At 37.2% G+C, this 20,661-nt stretch overlaps 1 protein-coding gene and 1 pseudogene across 1 annotated transcript; one reads left to right on the forward strand and one right to left on the reverse strand.

Annotated features, from left to right (window-relative positions):
* The first annotated feature begins 698 nt into the window (after positions 1 to 698).
* LOC112730341 (BES1/BZR1 homolog protein 2-like) lies at positions 699 to 2,158 on the forward strand. The gene is made up of 2 exons (XM_072209554.1): positions 699 to 829; positions 917 to 2,158. The coding sequence occupies exon 2, from the start codon at positions 962 to 964 to the stop codon at positions 1,649 to 1,651; it is 690 nt and encodes a 229-aa protein (XP_072065655.1). The 5' UTR covers positions 699 to 829; positions 917 to 961; the 3' UTR covers positions 1,652 to 2,158.
* A 259-nt stretch (positions 2,159 to 2,417) lies between these two features.
* Positions 2,418 to 3,005, reverse strand: LOC112730342 (eukaryotic translation initiation factor 5-like; annotated as a pseudogene).
* Positions 3,006 to 20,661: the final 17,656 nt, after the last annotated feature.

The following is a 20,661-nucleotide window of genomic DNA, read 5'->3' on the forward strand; positions in this document are numbered from 1 at the left end:
ATTAAAAATTTGATTAATAGTGCATAGAGATTGTTTTAGATATTAAAAATTTGATTAATGGTGCGTAGAGATTGTTTTAGAGAATAAAAATTTGTTAATTTATATATTAATAAAAAAATTTTTGAAAAATAATTTAAATATTTACTTGAGAATTTTTAAAATTTGAGGTTAGTTTGAATTTTGAAAATTGTATATAATAAGAGTAAGAAAAATATAAGAAAGCAATTATATATATATATATTAGGACTTTTAAATGCCTTATGAATTAAATTCCTTTTAATCTAGTGTTTAAAGGTATTTAATTTTAATCAATGCTAACGTCGCTAGTAAGCTATTGTTGCTTTTCCTTATTGCAAGAGCGGCCAAGGCAGCTGATTTGATCTGGTTACTGTTGTAATAAATTTTAAATTTTGCTTTCTTTTTCCGAGTAAATCCCCAAAATGATTCTTCAGATTGAGCCCGTGCACCAATGTTATTCCTGACTTTTAAAATGCTCTAATTGCATCCTTCAGATTGAGTTCCGTGCGAAATCCTGGTCCTTCCACCCATTTTTGGCGTGACTCAGCAGCCGGAGCGCTGAGCTGGCAGTTTATGGTCCACGTAGGCAGCCTTAAACGACGCCGTTTTGTCTGGAGGGTACTTCCATTGCTTATTAAGAAGAGGACGGTACTACCTACCACAAGGTTTCTTCTTCTACTTCTCTTCCTCTCAGATCTACTTGCTCTTTCTTGCTTGTTTTGTTGATCCGCTTTCTAATTTTGCTAAAAAGTTGATTTGATCCTGGAGACTTGCGATCTAACTAGCTTTTGTAGTGTTAATCTGAGATCAGGTGTCATTGTGATAGTTCTAGATGATTGATTATGTTCCGTTAGTTTCACCCTAGAAATCTTGATTGAGATCTGTATTTTGATGACAGGGATGCAAGAGGCCGCAATGTGAGATTAGAGGAACTCCAGCGAACATGAGTGGTTGTTCTTCACTACAGCCAAGCCCACAGGCATCAACGTTCCCAAGCCCTGTTCCTTCCTACCATGCTAGCCCAACTTCCTCATCATTCCCCAACCCCTCTCGCATTGATCGCAACCTTCAAAACCCCTCTTCATTCCTCCTACCATTCATTCATAACATCACCTCCATCCCCACAAACCTTCCTCCTCTTAGAATATCCAATAGTGCCCCTGTTACCCCTCCTCTTTCTTCCCCAACCTCTAGGGGTTCTAAAAGGAAGGCGGATTTTGAATCCCTCTCCAATGTTTCCTCTCTTAATTCGTTCCGCCATCCTCTCTTTTCAGTATCCGCCCCATCCAGTCCCTTCCGCCGCCACCAATTGGCTACTTCCACCATTCCTGAGTGTGATGAATCTGATGCTTCCACTGTGGACTCCGGTCGCTGGGTTAGTTTTCAGACAACGACGGCCTCGGCTGCTCCTCCATCGCCTACCTTTAACCTTGTGAAACCAGCAATGCAGCAGATCACTCCCCAGAGTTCCATGGATATGAATGAAGGCATGCAATGGGGCCAGACTGCAGAGAAAGGAAGACCATCGGATTTTGACTTTGAGAATGGTAGAGTGAAGCCATGGGAGGGTGAGAGGATACATGAGGTGGGAGTGGATGAGTTGGAACTTACTCTAGGCTGTGGAAAGGCCTGATGTTGAAAAAATTGTTTAGGGCTACCTCCAGGCAAAACGGCGTCGTTTAAGGCTGCCTATATGGACCACAAACCGCCAGCTCAGCGCTCCGGCTGCTGAGTCACGCCGGAAATTGGTGGAAGGACCAGGATTTCACACGGAGCTCAATCTGAAGGGTGCAATTAGAGCATTTTGAAAGTTAGGGGTAACATTGGTGCACGGACTCAATCTGAGGGACCATTTTGGGAATTTACTCTCTTTTTTCTTTCCATACAAGTGGTGGAGTTTGGAGGGACTTCGAATAAAATACTAGATAACTACAAACATTTTAATCAGTATGGATTAATTTAATGATTAGTTAATTAGTATAATTGAATAATTGTTAGGAATTTGAATTTTATTTTATCTTTGTAGTAATTTATATCTATTCATGAATTGGACTGAAAAATGAGTAAAATATCAATTCAGATCCTGTCCATTTTTCATAATGGCAACGCGATCCCATAAAATAAAAACGATCTATTTTTATTTCTGTCTCTTACTTTCGTGACATAACGTGATTTCTGTGGATCATTTTCTGTCAAGGCTGAGCTGTCACATGAGCAATGTTGTTATATTAGCTTGCTGACATGTTCGTTTTGTGTTTAGTTGGACAAACTCAAATGAACAGTGGGCTTAACTGTCCATTTTCACGTACGTCTTCAAAAATAACGTTAGTTTGCGCGGGAGGAAACCCTTCACTTGCTTTAGAGATACATGGTCATCATCAGAGGCACTTGCTTTCTTCTTAGTGGTTGATTTTGTAGTGGGCCTTGGAAATGGAAGAGCTTTTTTTCTTAATTTTCTTCTTGATATTCTTCTGCTCCTCATCAGCCATTTCACCTTCTTTTAATCTCTTCTTCTCAGATCTTCTCATAACCTTTTTGTCTTTGGATCCTTTGATCCTTTCTTTGTTTTAGGAGGATTTTTTAGAATAAACATAGTTAGCTTGTCCCTCATATCCACATCTGACACAAAATCACAGGCAGCACATTTTAGTTGGATCATTTGGTTCTTGGTCAATATCTCCATTTTGAGGTTTCACAACCATAACATTGAATAAATCTTTTTATGAAGTTCTCAAGAAGACCAGCAAATTTTGTAGTGTCGTGTGCTCCATTAACATGAGAAGTACCACATTTCTCATAAGATTGAGTAGGCTCTAAGTTCATGCCTAAAGTATTTGGTTGTGCAAGAGGTTGGCCTTGCCAATATCTTGACAATATCAACCATATTGACAATATTTGTCTTGATATCACTCCTTCTACCCTCGATTTTGGTAATCATTTTGGGCATCTTATTATACCTTTGCAGCACCAATATTTTGTGAGGCCATCGTGGCTTCAACAACAAAATTTGCAAAGACATCCAAACACAGTTAGGTAGACGATGCAAAAATTTCAAGTATGATGACAAGTTGTTGGTAATCAGAGGTCTGCTCTTTGAGCAATCAAAGAAGGCTGCCAATAGTAACAACGGAAGGTTCACATCAATGAAGGGTTTCTGATAAACCCCGTTTTCAGGGTTTATCTTGTGTTGGATTTAGAGTATTTTGCTAACCTTTTCTCACATTTAGCCAATGATTTAGCATGATTGTGTGATCTCTCTCTTATTTGTGCCTAAGTGTAAAAAGCATACTTTTTGGTCTTTGATTAGATAACTTTAACTTCTCCTTGATTCCATAAGATGCCTTGATGTGTTTGTTAGCAATCTCAGGTTGAAAAAGGCTAGGAAAGAATCAAGGGAGTAAGGAAGGAAGCATGCAAGTGGAGAAGATCATGAAAAGCCAAAGAGTTGAACTCGGCCAGTTTCCTTGAGCGTAAACAACGTCATTTTTGAAGATGTGGAGGTGGATAGTTAAGCCCCTATCCATTTGAGCTTGTTCAACTAAGCACAAAATGAATTTGCAAGCTAACGTGACAGGTCACATTGCTAACGTGATAGCTTAGCATTTCTGTCAGGCCTTGACGGAAAATGATCCACAGAAACCACGTTGTGTCATGAAAGTAGGGGACAAGGATCGAAGTGGATCGTTTTTATTTTGAGGTGTCGCATTGTCATTCTAGGAAATAGACAGAAGTTGGATTGGTAGTTCATTTTCAGAAAATAGTGAAAAAAGCAAAAAGAATAACTAAATAACTAGAAATGTTCTATTTAGTCTTATTTATCCCTCTTATTCTTCTAAAAAATTGAAAATATGTTGTAAAATAAATAAATAAGAAAGAGAAAATAAATATAAAATAAAATAAATATAAATAGATGACTCTAGTATTAATATTTACCAATATTATTATCTCAATACAATAGAGATGATTCACATATATATTCACTAACTATATGTGTTGTGAAATAAAGAGAGAGAGAAATGTTTGTTGTGTGCAAGTTATCCCAAACCTTACCCCTATTTATAGACGTACCAAGTTCTTATTTTTCAAACTTTATTAATTTAATTCATTTTGAGAACTTGATCCTTCTTCTTCTTGAGAAACTGAGCCGTCCACATTAAGTAGACATTCATCCTTATCACAACACTATCCCTTAGATATCCATTTAGAATTATGCCTCATTAAAACGTTACTAAAGAAAAATCCAATGAAAAAAAATTTAATGAAAAAAAAAAAAGTACAATATCCTCTGTAATGACGACTATCTCGTTAAAAACCTTGTCAAGAAAAATTCAATGGGGATAAAAACCTTATCAAGGAAAAAAGAGTACAGCCTCCCCCTTTTATCGACATTATTTAATATCTAGAAATCGGTGCATCCCAATTTGATGTACCAATCTTTCAAAAGAGGATTTTGGAAGTGACTTTGTAAATAAATATGCCAGATTATCATTTGAGCGAATTTGTTGAACATCAATTGTTCCTTGATTTTGAAGATCATGAATGAAGAAGAATTTGGGAGAAATATGTTTTGTTCTATCGCCTTTGATGTATTCACCCTTAAGTTGAGCAATGCATGTTGTATTATCTTCAAATAGAATAGTTGGAGCTATTTTATGATCAATCTGTCCACATGATGACAGAATATTTTGGATTAAACTCCTGAGCCAAAAACACTCGTGACTTATTTCATGTATCGCTAGTATTTCAACATGATTAGAGGATGTTGCTGTTATTGCCTATTTCGTGGATCTCCATGATATAGCTGTATCACTGATAAACCCCGTTTTCAGGGTTTATCTTGTGTTGGATTTAGAGTATTGCTAACCTTTTCTCATATTTAGCCAATGATTTAGCATGATTGTGTGATATCTCTCTTATTTGTGCCTAAGTGTAAAAAGCATGCTTTTTGGTCTTTGATTAGATAACTTTAACTTCTCCTTGATTCCATAAGATGCCTTGATGTGTTTGTTAGCAATCTCAGGTTGAAAAAGGCTAGGAATGAATCAAGGGAGCAAGGAAGGAAGCATGCAAGTGGAGAAGATCATGAAAAGCCAAAGAGTTGAACTCGGCCATGGACGCGCGCGCGCACCAGGCGCTTACGCGCACATTGCAAACTTACCCATGGACGCGTACGCGTGCTGTGCGCGTACGCGTCGGTGCTGATTTATGATTTTTTTTAATGAAAACGTGGCCAGCGAATTCTCAAAGCCTGTGGGGCCCAATCCAAGCCAACTTTGGCACCAAAACACTCAAAAGGACCAAAGATTGAAGGGGGATGATCATCTTGAATCATAACACACATTAGGATTAGTTTTAGTCTTAGTTTTAGAGACTTCTCTCTAGGATTAGAATTAGGATTAGGTTTAGTTCAATAATCTAGATCTAGGTTTCAATTCATGCTTTCTTCTTCTTCTACCTCTCAATTCTATGTTGTTACATTCATCACTTTTCTATTGTTGTTATTACTTTCTTCTATTTTGTTTGTAGATCTACTCTTGTTCATCCTATTTTCTTTTAATGCAATTTGAGGTAATTCATAATAATTGTGTTTCTTTTGATTGTTGTTATTAATTCCTTGCAATAAGTAGTTGTTAGATTTCATTGTTGCTATCAATTTACCTTGCTTTCCTTCTATGCCTTCCAAGTGTTTGATGAAATGCTTGGTTGGACTTTAGTGTAGATTTTGTACCTCTTGGCTTTGGTAGAGTAATTAGTGACGCTTGAGTTATCTAATTCATTTGTTGATTGATAATTAGAAGTTGCTAATTGATTTGGATACCACTAAAGCTAGTCTTTCCCTTGGGAGTTGGCTAGGACTTGTGGAATCAAGTTGATTCATCCACTTGACTTTCCTCCATGATTAGAGGTTAACTAAGTGGTAGCAATGGACAATTTATGATCACAATTGAGGAGGATAACTAGGATAGGACTTCTAATTCTCATAACCTTACCAAGAGCTTTCTTAGTTATTAGTTTACTTTCATTTCCATTTACACTTCTTGTCTAAAATCTCAAAAACCCCAAATATAACTCATAACCAATAACAAGACACTTCATTGCAATTCCAAGGGAGAACGAACCGAGGTTCAATACTTCGGTTTATAAATTTAAGGGTTTGTACTAGTGACAAACAAATTTTTGTATGAAAGGATCATTGTTTGGTTTAAAAACTATACTTGCAACAAGAATTCATTTGTGAATTCTAGACCACACAAAAGCCTAATCATCAAAATGGCACCGTTGCCGGGGAATTGCAATGGTGTTGTGTTATTGGTTATTGTATATATGTGAATAGTGCAAATAAGTTTGTCTTTTGCTTGTCTACTAGTTTTTGTTAGTTTTATTTTATTTTTCTACTATGAATTCTCACTTTGGCTATGAGTTTGGTTCTAATTGTGTTGTAGGAAATGTGAACTTCAATTATGACACTCATTATGGATGGAACCAACAAAGATGGGAGGAGCCTCAAGGAATTGATCACTCCTATTGGCAATAACCTCCGGATACTCATAGGTATAATCACCATCCTAATGCATGTCAATTCAATGGCTATGGTGAAACTTTATGTGAAAATCAACCACCACCATCATATGCCTATGACTCTTATCCTCAACATGAACCTCAACCATTCTCACAAGCCTCTCATTACCAAGTATCTTCCTATGATCCATATCCACCATATGACCAATCACCCATACCATATTCTTATGACCATTATGAGCAAGAACCTTTTGAACCACCACAACCTTATCATGACTACTATGAAGAACCACCTCAATGCACACCATCTCCATACCCTTACCAAGAAGAACCACCTTTCTACTATGAACCCTCTCTCCAAAATGATGAACCCTCTTATCCACCCCAAGCCCCAATAGATGATTCTCTTACCTTGCTACTTCAAGAACAAGCGGATATGCAAAAGAACACCCTAGAGTTTGTGACTAACTTGACCAAGGTAGTGCATACTTTAGCCTACCAATGCTTGAACACTCAAGGTGCTTCCATAACCACACGTGAAGAATCAATTGAAGATCATAGCATGAAGGAGAGATTGGAAACTCCGGTGGAAAATGAGAGACGTTATTTTGTATTAGAGCAATTAGAGGAGCCTATGGCTATTGAAGAAAAGGAAGAAATGGTTGAAGATTCAGGAGATGTTGAAAGTCCATAGGAATGTAGCATCATGGAGCATTCCTCCAAGAAGTTTGATATTGATGTTGAGGAGGGTGCGCAACCTCCAAGGCATATCATAGTAGGAGACTTGAAAGAGGCTTATCAAGAGATGGATTCCATCATGGATGAATTTCTCTCTACAATGGAACCCTCTCCCATTGGACATGAAGTTGAAATTAGAGAAGAACCTGCACAACCTTCCATACCCTTGGTGAGCAATGGGAAAGAGAGCAAATCGGAAGAAAGCTACCAAAGGGAAAAAGTTGAATTGGTGTATATCGAAATTGAAAAATATGAAGAGGTTGATCAAGAGATGAATTCATTCATCAATGAATTCCTATCCAAAATTGAATCACCTCTCGTGGAGCAAGAAATTGAAGTTCGTGAAGACAACACCAAGCCAATTGATAAAAAGGAAAAGGTTAAAATTGAAGAAGTTTGCAAAGAGGTGGAAACAACTAAAGAATAGCCTAAAGAAGTAGACCTTGCCCTATCTAAGGGTGGGGAGGTCTCCCTCCCCAAGTCACCATCCAACACAACATTCAAGTGGGTAAAATTCTTATCCCAAAGCTTTACTTTCTCACTTGAATATGGTTTGATTGAAAATGATGATCAACTTAGAGCTCTTTGTGGAGTTAAGAGTCGGAAAGAGTTGTGCAGTGGTTGGAAGTTTGGAATTAGGCTCATTGAGGTCAAAGATTCAAAATATGGGAACTATGATTGGAAGCATGCTACTTTATATTGGTCTAGGAAGAAGTCTTGCTATGCTATAGAGAATTCTTCTTGTTCTACTCATCAACCACCCGGATGGAAGAATCATGACAATCAACTAGAAGATGGGTGTGAGAATAAGATATGGGATCCCGGATCGAAGCATGAAGACCAACTAAATAAGCTCATATCTTGGGTGGAACTTCATCCAAACTTGGTGAAGAAGGTTGGGATTTCTGTCAACCATTTGAGGCGCATAAATCCTTGGAAAATTAAGGATGAGTACAAGCATAAGCCACATGACAAGAGCTTCCCAAAAGTCCAACCTAAGGACTTAAACTAAAAGTGCTAGGTGGGAAACACCCCACCATGGTAAACTCTTTCCACTCTCTTGTAGATTTGATTAATAAGTGATTTGAGTTGCCATTGTAGGTAGTTTCTCCTCTTCATGAAGTTTTATCTTACTTTCTTGGTTGTTAGTTGCTTAAAGTGCAATTTATGTTTGTTTGCACTTGAAATTTTTGTTCAATTTGCATTTTAGTTGATCTTGTGTTGTAGGTAGTGTTGGGAAGATTTTTGGCTGTTTGTGGTATTTCTGAAAAAAAAAGGGGGGTGAAGGACGCTCGTGCACGCTGTACGCGCACGCGTCCATGAGGAGATGCTGCCCATAGATTTTCCAGAGAGTTGGGCCTCCCTTGTGCGAACGTTGAGCTTTTAGCCCAACTCGACCCACGCAGACGCACACAGTACGCGTGCGCGTCCATGCAGCGCTGAGGGAAGACACGCGAGCGCGCACATCGCGCTTGCGCGCCCCTACACTAGATGGCCATGCACGCGGACACACGCATTACGCGTACGCATCCCTAAGCGGCTGGCACCAGCCCATACATTTATCCAGAGAGTTATACTGGCGCTGGGCCAGCACTAGGCCTTCAGCCCAACTCATAGCACGCGGACGCGTACAGTACGTGTGCGCGTCCTTACTAATTCTTCCAGTCATGCGTGAGCGCACTCTACGCTCCCGCGTCCATCCCAAAAAGTCTTCAAAGCACGCGGACGCGCACTGTGCACGCCTGCGTCGATTCTAAAGCTGGGATAACCCTAAGGTGCGACAAACAATCGCACAGACGCACCAACCCCAACCCTCTTCTCTTCTCCAGACCCTCGTTCTCCCCCAACCACCTCTCCAACTGCCGCGCCGACCGCCCTGCCGCCGTCGCCGCTCTCTTCTCTCACCCTCACCCCCGTTCTCTCTCTCTTCCTCACTCATTCCCTCTTCTCTCACTTCCTCACCCTCTCTGTCTTCCCTCAACCGCCACCGCGCCGGCCCCTGCTGCGCCGCCGTGGGGTCACTGCCGCCATCATCTGAGGCGCCCACCGCATTTCTACCCCGCCTCATCCCTACTTCCTTCCCAACCCCATTCTACTCTGCTCCCAGGTTTCTCTTCACTGCCTCTGCTCTGTTTCCTTTCATTCTCTTTTCTTACCTTACTATTAGTCCATAGTAATTAGTTAGTTAGAATGTGATTATGATTGTTAGGATAGATAGAAATTTCTGCTGTTAGGTAGTTAGGTTCTGGATAGAGGATTCTAGGCCTGATAATTACGCCATAATTGTTTACCTATTTGAGCACCTCTTGATTGACTGCTGAGTGGTATGATCATAGTATGCCCTGTTTGATGTTGCCTACTGCATTTTGACTCTGTACTTGTGTTGCTACTGCCGGGATATGTAACTATTACTTGGTTGTTGCTTTGTGGATTCATATAACTCTCCTGTTGTTTTCTGCCTATCTGGGAACATCCAATACTATGCCAGAATGCTGTCCGATTTTTCCAAAACTGTTTTTAACTTCACATTCCCACTTCGGATTGAACTTGGCATTTTCAAATTGATTTTTGCCAAACCCACACCAAATTCAACCCCCGGGACTTTTGGGCCAGCCTCCTATTTTCATTTTGGTTCCCATGATTAGTAGTGACTAAAGGAACTCCAGGAAATGCTTAAATGTTGCATTGAACCAAAATTTGCAATTTCCTTTTACACTGTTCATTCTTTCACAATAATTTCACTCTATTTGGTTTTCACCCCTTCACAATTACACCAATGCACTCTATTGCTTACAACATCAATTATTGCACACGCAATGGCCAAAGAATTGACTGATGACTTGTTTCTAATTAATTGCTTTTCTTGCAATTTCATATTTCATCATCAATGACTGCACTTCCCTCATGTATGTGAACATGCTTGTTGCACCCATTCTGCAATTCTTTGTTAATTAGGCTATTCTCCATCATACCACTAACTTGCAATTTCAATTTTTTTTCTAACTCACTAACTTGTCTAACCTACTAACTTCACTTTTCAGTTCACCTAACTCTCTAACTATTCTTTTGAGGTGTGATGATGAATATGCCTAATGCATGAGTTTTTATGTTACATTAGTTGAAATGTTGAATTCTTGGTTTATGGCTATGTTTTCTGTGCTTACTTGCATTCCAAGTTTTCAATTTTGGTTCACAACATGATTAACTGCCATTTACCTTGCATCCTGAACATGTTTTCCCCTTGCTTCTTGCTACTTGCATACTTGCTTATTCTCTATCATACTCTATTTTCAGGATGTCGGCTAAAGGGAAAGGCAAGGCCAGCTCCAGAAAGAGGAAAAGGGCCCCAGATTCCACTTTCTCTCCCTATGTGGATTATTCAAAAAATCCTATTGATGATGTGGAGAGGGCAAACCAATCCCTACCTGCCCAGGATTCAGTCAAGTTCCTGAATCTCAACTGTGAGCTTCGGTTCCCAAGCTATAACTCAAAGAACTTGAACATCGAAAAGAAGTTGGCCCTTCCATCTGACCTGAGGCAAATAATTAATAACTGCATTGAGAGGATGGATTTGGACTTTGTGGATCGAGAGCTCAGCCGGGTGAACCGGTCTTGGGTGCAGGAATTTTATTGCAACTTCTTCCGCCACACCCTTGACTCGATTCTGGTTAGAGGTATTCAGGTGCCCATCACTGAGCAGGCTATTGAGGATGCCCTTACTTGTAGGCCCAAGGCGAGTGATACTGATGCCTTTGAGCAGGCCGAGGTGGAGCTCCACTGCATGACCTTCAATTTTGATGCTTTGAGGGTAGTGGTAGCTACTCCGGAGGCTCCCTGGGTCATGGATGCGGAAAACAAGGCACCCAAGGGGTTGCGCTTTATCTATCTGAGCAAGGAGGCCAGAATATGGCAGTAGATTTTCGCCCACTACCTCATGCCGATCACCCACTTCTCAGAGATCCCTGTGGCTATGTTGATCCTGATCAGCTGTGTGCTGGAAGGGAAGGAGGTCTATTTCCCCCAGCTGATCAGGCGGTTCATGTGGCGGGCCCACATCAGAGGTATCTTTCCATTTCCCGTCCTGATCACACAGATGCTTCAGCGGGCCGGTGTCCAGTGGCTACCGGAGGACGTATGGTGTGGTAATTTACAACCACACTTACTTACCGGCAAGTGCACCGGGTCGTACCAAGTAATACCTTATGTGAGTAAGGGTCGATCCCACGAGGATTGATGGATTAAGCAACAATAGCGTTTGATAGGATTAGTTAGACAAAGAGAAAATAATGTTTGGGAGTTCAAAAGACATTAAACAATATTAAAAATATTAAAGACAGGCAGATAAATAAATTGGGAATAAAATATGGAGAAAAAAGTTAAGGTTTCAGAGTTATCTACTTTTCTGGATTAACTTTTCTTACTAACTAATTTAATCATGTAGGATTTAATTTATGGCAAACTATATGTTACTAGACCCTAATTCCTTAGACCTTCCCAGTCTCCTCTAAAATTCATCAACAGCCAATTCCTTGGTCAATTAATTCCAATTAGAGGGTGATAATCAAATTCCAGTTTATATGCCACAAAACTCTAATTACCCAAAAATAAAAGGATTATATGTCACGTATCCCGTTAAGTCCAAATAATTAAAATTTAGGAGAAAATATTTTCAAGCTGTTGTTCAAGTAAAGAGCTTTTCCAAGTTTTACAGGAACTCAAATAGAAAGAGGGTCATACTTCCGTTCCACCCAAATTCATAAAATAAAGAGCGAAAATAATTCTTAAATTATAAATCCATACATAAATTAAAATAGAAAAAGCAATAAAATCAATCCATAGAAATAGACAGAGCTCCTAACCTTAACAGTGGAGGTTTAGTTGCTCATAGAAAAGAGAGAAAATTAGAATTGTCAATTATGTTCCCCTGATGGGATCAGGTGGAATGTTCCCAGGACCTCCACAAAAGAAGGAAAGCTTCCTCTTTTTATAACTAATCCTAATAAATTTTAAAAATCTAATATCTAAAACTAAAAATTAAAATAATATCTTTTCCTAGAATTAAAATTTGAATTTAAATTTGAATTAATTAACAGATCTTCAGTTGATGGGTGGGGTCCACTTGTTCTGTCCATTCTGCAACTTCTAATCTGTGTTTTCTGGGCTGAAAATTGAATTAAAACAGCCCAGAAATCGTCCCCAGGATTTTTCTGCATTTTCTGCACGTGGCGCATGTGACGCGTCTGCGTCGTCCACGCGGTCGCGTCATTTGTGCAGATTCCAGTCCACGCGATCGCGTCAGGCACGCGATCGCGTCATTGTGATTTCCTCCATTCCGCGCGGTCGCGTGATCCATGCGTCCGCGTCGGTATTTGCTGGTCATCTCCTTGGCTTCTTCTCTTTCTTTGCAGAAACTTCATCAAATCCATCCGAATGCTACCTAAAATAAATAAAATTGCACAAAACTCAAAATAGCATCCATAGGGGCTAAAATATAATTAATTCTTAATTAAACTCAACAAATTACATACAAATTCACTAGGAAAAGATAGGAAAGATGCTCATGCATCAACGTATCACCACCCCCACCGCTCCCTGAGAAGGAGCCGGAGACCATTCCATGGGGGCCCTGGGTGACCAAAAAGCCTCCTTCCCGGTGCAGATCTCGGGCTAGAGCAGCAGAGGAGGGAGCTGGACCCTCTTCGTCATCAGCCCCAGCAGGGGCCTCTACATCAGCAGCTGCAGTAGCACTTCCTTTACCACCACCACCACCAGCACCTCAGCCGACTTACTTACTGGTTCAGCGTCTTTTCCTGTTCATGGAGCGCAGCAACCGTCAGATCATGCGTCGCCTGGATCAGATTGATCAGATGTTTGTGGCCCAGGGCCTTGAGCTGCCCCCTCTTCTAGAGTTTTCCGGTTCAGATGAGGAGACCCACGGGGAGGAGCATGCAAATTTACATGATGAGGATACTTATGAGGAGGAGCCAGTTCACGTGGGGACAGCACCACCCCCACAGACCCAGGCCACTCAGGAGACACCTCACCCACAGCCCCAGCCAGAGCCAGAGCCGACCGGTGTACCTCTCCCTGAGCCCGAGGATTAGCATCGAGGACGATGCTTGATCTTAAGTGTGGGGAGGTTGCCATTGGCACCATTGGTGGATCGGTGAACATTTTGGCATATTTCCTAGTTATATTCTCCTAGTTATCTTGTTTTGCACACTGTTGTATATATTGGTTGTTTTGGATTACTTTAGATACTTTTACCTTAGTTGTTGCACACTTTGTCATTTTGGATGTTAGGTATTTTTCATGCTAGATTTCATACTATAGTTGGATTTTTCTTATATAGTTATCTTTTAGCTTGTGGTTGTGATTAAAAATTATTTTGGAATTCTTAAGACCTAGTTAATTAAACCCTTTTGCATGTAAACTTGTTTTGATTGGAAAAGGAAAGGGTAAACTAAGGAATCTTTGAACCTTTCCAATCACAACAATGCTTAGTCAAAATGATAAAATTTTTCCAAGGAATCCATCTAGAGAGCACAACCCAATTGATTGAAAACTCTTGAAACTTGCTTGAATTCATATTTTGTGAAACATGTATTGAGCTAAGAACACAAGCATATGAGATTTGAGCCTATTGATGTGGTTACATTTTATAACCACCTATTTTCCATTCTTGTGTGCAATTGTCTCTTCTTATGATTATGATCCTTGGTTTGCTTGATTCTATATGTCCATTTATTCCTTGTATTCATACATTTATATGATTGAGGCCATCATTTCAATTAGCTCACTTACCCAAATAGCCTACCTTCTATCCTCCATTGTCAACCAATTTTGAGCCTACGCTTAACCCACTTGTTCTTATTTTAGCACATTACAAGCCTAAAGCGGAAAACAATAAAGTCCCTTGTTTGGATCTTTGATTAGCTTAGGCTAGTGAGAGTGTCTTATATCCAAGTTTAGGGAGATTAGGAACATTGGTTGGGATAAAAGAGTGTTTTGTATTTGTATTTGGGAAATTGGGTGCATACTCATGTATTGATTAAATGTATAGACCTTATGCATTGAAAAAAAAGAGAAAAAGAAACAAAAAGAAGAGCACGGAAAAGAAAAGAAAAGAAAAGAAAAGAAAAGAAAAGAAAAGAAAAGAAAAGAAAATAGAAAAAGAAAGAAAAAAAAGAAAAGAAAATGAAAAAAAAAGGGACAAAATGCCCCAAAACAAAGCTCAATAAGGGTCAATGCATAAGTGTTGTGAAATGAAAAGGAATACATGAATATGCAAAAAAGTGAGAGAAATGGGTAGTTAGGTTAGCTTTGAAATTGTATAGGATGTCATAGGTTAGGTGGGAAGTTTAAGCTTATCAAAGATTCAAATTTCAAGAACTTAACCATATATGCATCCTACCTTGATCTTAACCCCATTACAACCTATGCAAAAGACCTCGTGATGAATGAATGCATACATTGAATGATTGTTGATTGTTAGATAAAGAACAAATTTTGGAAAAACGTGATTAGGAGAGAATTGAGTGAATAAACCCCTAAACACTTGAGTGAATAGAGCGGATACACATCCGATGAGGGTTCAATAGCTCAATTACATGTATTCACCCCTATTATCTATATTCTTGCAAGTTTGAAATTCTTTTGATAATTCAATACAATTGTGGTTTGAACTTGATCCCTATTACTCTAGCTCTTATGCTCATATATATATTCTCTTGGAAGTTGAATTGTTTTGACCAAGTATTTGCATTCACCATAGGTAGTTGCATTAGATAGGATTCATGTAGTTTAGTTGCATTAAATAAAGATCATACCCCTTGTTTCCCTTTTAATTTAGCACGAGGACATGCTAAGGTTTAAGTGTGGGGAGGTTGATAAATCTCGTTTTCAGGGTTTATCTTGTGTTGGATTTAGAGTATGTTGCTAACCTTTTCTCACATTTAGCCAATAATTTAGCATGATTGTGTGATCTCTCTCTTATTTGTGCCTAAGTGTAAAAAGCATGCTTTTTGGTATTTGATTAGATAACTTTAACTTCTCCTTGATTCCATAAGATGCCTTGATGTGTTTGTTAGCAATCTCAGATTGAAAAAGGCTAGGAATGAATCAAGGGAGCAAGAAAGGAAGCATGAAAGTGGAGAAGATCATGAAAAGCCAAAGAGTTGAACTCGGCCATGGACGCGCGCGTGCACCAGGCGCTTACGCGCACATTGCGAACTTACCCATGGACGCGTACGCGTGCTGTGCGCGTACGCGTCGGTGCTGATTTATGATTTTTTTTTTTTTTAATAAAAACGTGGCCAGCAAATTCTCAAAGCCTGTGGGGCCCAATTCAAACCAACTTTGGCACCAAAACACTCAAAAGGACCAAGGATTGAAGGAGGATGATCATCTTGAATCATAACACACATTAGGATTAGTTTTAGTCTTAGCTTTAGAGACTTCTCTCTAGGATTAGAATTAGGATTAGGTTTAGTTCAATAATCTAGATCTAGGTTTCAATTCATGCTTTCTTCTTCTTCTACCTCTCAATTCTATGTTGTTACATTCATCACTTTTCTATTGTTGTTATTATTTTCTTCTATTTTGTTTGTAGATCTACTCTTGTTCATCCTATTTTCTTTTAATGCAATTTGAGGTAATTCATAATAATTTTGTTTCTTTTGATTGTTGTTATTAATTCCTTGCAATAAGTAGTTGTTAGATTTCATTGTTGCTATCAATTTACCTTGCTTTCCTTCTATGCCTTCCAAGTATTTGATGAAATGCTTGGTTAGACTTTAGTGTAGATTTTGTACCTCTTGGCTTTGGTAGAGTAATTAGTGACACTTGAGTTATCTAATTCATTTGATGATAATTAGAAGTTTCTAATTGATTTGGATACCACTAAAGTTAGTCTTTCCCTTGGAAGTTGGCTAGGACTTGTGGAATCAAGTTGATTCATCCACTTGACTTTCCTCCAGGATTAGAGGTTAACTAAGTGGTAGCAATGGACAATTTATGATCACAATTGAGGAGGATAACTAGGATAGGACTTCTAATTCTCATAACCTTACCAAGAGCTTTCTTAGTTATTAGTTTACTTTCATTGCCATTTACACTTCTTGTCTAAAATCTCAAAAACCCCAAATATAACTCATAACCAATAACAAGACACTTCATTGCAATTCCAAGGGAGAACGATCCGAGGTTCAATACTTCGGTTTATAAATTTAGGGGTTTGTACTAGTGACAAACAAATTTTTGTATGAAAGGATTATTGTTTGGTTTAGAAACTATACTTGCAACGAGAATTCATTTGTGAATTCTAAACCACACAAAAGCCTAATCATCAATCACCATATGTGAATAGGTATCCTATTTTGAGATCTTTCTTTTATGGATCAGACAAGTATCCTGCATCTGCATAACCAACTAATTGTGACTTAGTTTTATATCGATAAAACAAACCCATATCATCTATTCCATGAAGATATGAAAAAATCTGTTTGATTGCATTCCAATGTCTTCTGGTTGGAGAGAAACTATACCTTGCTAGTAAATTCGTAGCAAATGATATGTCAGTCTGTGTATTATTAGCAAGATATATTAATGCTCCAATAACATTGAGATATGGTACTTCATAACCAAGGATATCTTTATTTTCTTCTTTAGGATGGAATTGATTATTTTCCACATCCAAAGATCTTATGCTCATTGAGGTACTTAATGGATGTGACTTATCCATATAAAATCTCTTCAAAATCTTTTTTGTGTATGTTATTTGATGAATAAAGATCCTATTGTTTGTATGATCGATCTGTAGGCCAAAACAAAATTTAGTCTTTCCAAGATCTTTCATCTCAAACTCTTCTTTTAAAGCTTTTATAATTGTTGAAATCTTTTTAGGGGTTCCAATGATATTTAAATCATCAATGTACACAGCAATTATAATGAATCCAGACGCAGATTTCCTTATGAAAATACATGGGCAGATATCATCATTCTTGAATCCATTTTTGGTCAGATACTCAGTAAGATGGTTATACAACATTCGTCCAGAATGCTTTAGACGATATAAAGATCTTTACAATTTGACTGAGTATAACCCCTGCGAATATTCATTAGATGGTTTAGATATCTTTAGTCCTTCATGAATTTTCATATAGATATCACGATCTAATGATCCGTATAAATAAGTTGTCACCATATCCATTAGATGTATATGTAGTTTATGGTATGCAGATAAACTGATCAAATAACGTTATGTTATTGAATCTACTACAAGAGAATATATTTCTTCATAATCTATATCAGACCTTTGTGAAAAACCTTGTGTCACAAGTCGAGTTTTGTAGCGTACAACTTCATTTTTCTCATTTTGTTTTCTCAAAAATACCCATTTGTATCTAACAGGTTTTACATCTTTTGGTGTACGGACTACAAGTCCAAAGACTTCACATTTTGCAAGTGAGTTTAACTCAACCTTTATAACTTCTTTCCATTTTGGACAATTATTCCTTTGTCAATATTCTTCGACTGTTCTGGACTCAAGATCCTTATTTTCATGCATGATGTGTAATGTCACATTATATACAAATATTTCATTGACAATTATTTTATTTCGATTCTATTTTTCTCTTGTAAAGACATAATTTATCGAATTTTCAAAATTTTCAGATACCTGAATGTCTTCTAGCGTCAACACTATTTCAGACTTTTGGACATTTATTGGTGTCTTTTCTATGTCTTTATCTTTTTCAACAGGAGTACCATTTGTCTTGGTAATATCAAATGCCTCTCTTCTTTTTCGATGATTTTTATTTTTGGAACCAATTGATCTACCACGCTTCTGGCATGTACTCGTTTCAGTAGCTATTTGTCCAACTGGAACGTCAATTTAAATTGGGACATTTTCAGCTGGTATATAGAATTTAGTTATCATTTTCGTATTAGAAAATACATCAAGCAATTTATTTGATATTCTTTACAAATGTATAATCTTTTGAACTTCTAGTTCACATTACCCTGATCGAGGGTCTAAAGGACGATGCATTCCAATTAAGTCCCTTTTCAATAAGCTTATTCTCTCTCCCAAATATTGAAAATTTTGATTTATCAAAATGATAATCTGCAAATCGAACTTTAAATACATCTCCAATTTGTATCTCAAGATACCTTACTATAAAGAAAGAATCATATCCAATATATATCTCCAATTTTTTTGGGATCCCATTTTGGTGCAATAGAGTGGGACAATTGGATTATATATCACATACCAAAATATTCTCAAATGAAAAATATTTGACTGCTGGCCAAAAGCTAATTGCAAATGAGAGAATTGATAGTTGTTGGCCTTAAGCGAATAAGTGCTGCAACATGTAAATGGCATGTCTCAAAGCAAAGGTTAGGAACTTTGTTCTCATAAGAATCTAGCAATCAATTGGAGTCATTTAATAAGTGACCTTACTAGTTCATTTTGTGTATGAACATAAGCTACTAGATATTCAATACTTATACCATTGGACATATAATTAGCATAAAAAGCTTGAGAGGTGAATTCACCAGTATTATCAAGATGAATTATTTTGATTGGATTTTCTGAAAACTATTCTTTTAATCGAATAATTTGAGCAAGTAATCTCGCAAATGCCAGGTTATAAGAAAGACGATAAGCACACATATGACCATCTCGAAGATGTATCTAATAGGACAATAAAATATCTAAAAGATCTACATTGTAGATGAATAGGTCCATATATATCGTCTTGAATCTTTTCTAGAAATTCAGGAGACTCAAATCCAATCTTTACTGGTGATGGCCTTAAAATTAGCTTTCCTTGAGAACATGCAGCACAACAAAATTCACTAGATTTAAGAATCTTCTGGTTCTTTAGTGAATGTCTATGAGAGTTCTCAATATTTCTCTGCATCATGGTTGTTTCAAGATGTCTCAATCGATCATGCCAAATTATGAATTTATTTAGGTTAGTAAACTTCTAGTTTACAATGGAATGTGATTCAATTGCACTGATTTTAGTATAATATAACTTAAAAGAAAGTGAGGGTAACTTTTCTAATATTACCTTTTATTTAAATGATGAGTTGTGATACATAAGTACTCATATATATATACGACAGTACCTGTATGCGTATGTATGGTCTATGCTATGTGTTGTGGTTATATATAATGCTGACTTGAGTATGTTTAATTAGCTGTCCTCGCAAATCTTTTTATAAAGTAAAAGTCCTTCCAAAAATCGATAGTACGCTAACCCGATTACAGGCTTAATAATAAATAGTAAAAATTTCAGGTGAACAAGTTGGTGACATTTGATTTCTAGTATGATCGTGACTTACCGGGAATTGGGTCGTTACAACTGATTTTTTTCATTTATCGTTTCAATATGTATCCATTTCGGTGAATATCTTTAAAACTCAACAAGTTCCTTAGAGACTTAGTAGACAATAGTGTATTATCTATTATGAATTTTGTTCATCTAGGCAACAAAATTATATCTCTTTCGGAGTCTTTTATCACATTACCTGAGTCAATAATTGTATTAACACATTCTTTTTTTGGTACAAGATGAGTAAAATATATATTACTTTTAAAAATTGTATGCAAACTTGCATTATCCACAAGACAAACAACTTTATTATATGTCCTTGCCATTTTTTTCAAAACAAATAATAATAATAATAATAATAATAATAATAATAATAATAATAATAATAATAATAATAATAATAAAATGAGTAAAAGTATAGGGTAAAAAACAAAAATAAGCCAAGGGAGAAAATAATTTACGTGAATAAGCCAAAACGAAAATTGCTTCGTGAATCCACCAATGCACGTTAATATGTAGTTCGAACCAGCTTGGTTCGAACTCCATTTCTACATAATTCGAACCAGCTTGGTTCGAATTACACACAAACACACCCACACACATAATTCGAACCAGCTTGGTTCGAATTACACACACAATAATTCATGGTATAATTCGAATTATGCTGTTAAAAAATTAATAATTTATTAAAAAAAATTTATTAAAAAATTAATAATTTAAAAATTAAAAAAATATATATTTTTATTTCATACGTTAAAAAAAAGCTAACAAAATATTTAATTACGAGAATTCTTTAAAATATTAATGAGCTATCAATTCGAATTCCATACAATACTTTTCTGTCTATTTTTAATAGTTCATGAATATTTTAATAATTTTTTTTAAATTATACTACAAAAAATATTTTATCCTATGCAAAACAATTTAAAAAAATGGCTTAAACAATGTTAGGAGTACTATAAAAATTTGTAATGTTATAATAACTTAGGTAAATACATGCATGTACTCAAATTTTAAATAAAATACTCTACATAGTCAATAA

The sequence above is a fragment of the Arachis hypogaea genome, chromosome 12, assembly GCF_003086295.3.
Source record: "Arachis hypogaea cultivar Tifrunner chromosome 12, arahy.Tifrunner.gnm2.J5K5, whole genome shotgun sequence".
Classification (NCBI taxonomy): Eukaryota; Viridiplantae; Streptophyta; class Magnoliopsida; order Fabales; family Fabaceae; genus Arachis; species Arachis hypogaea.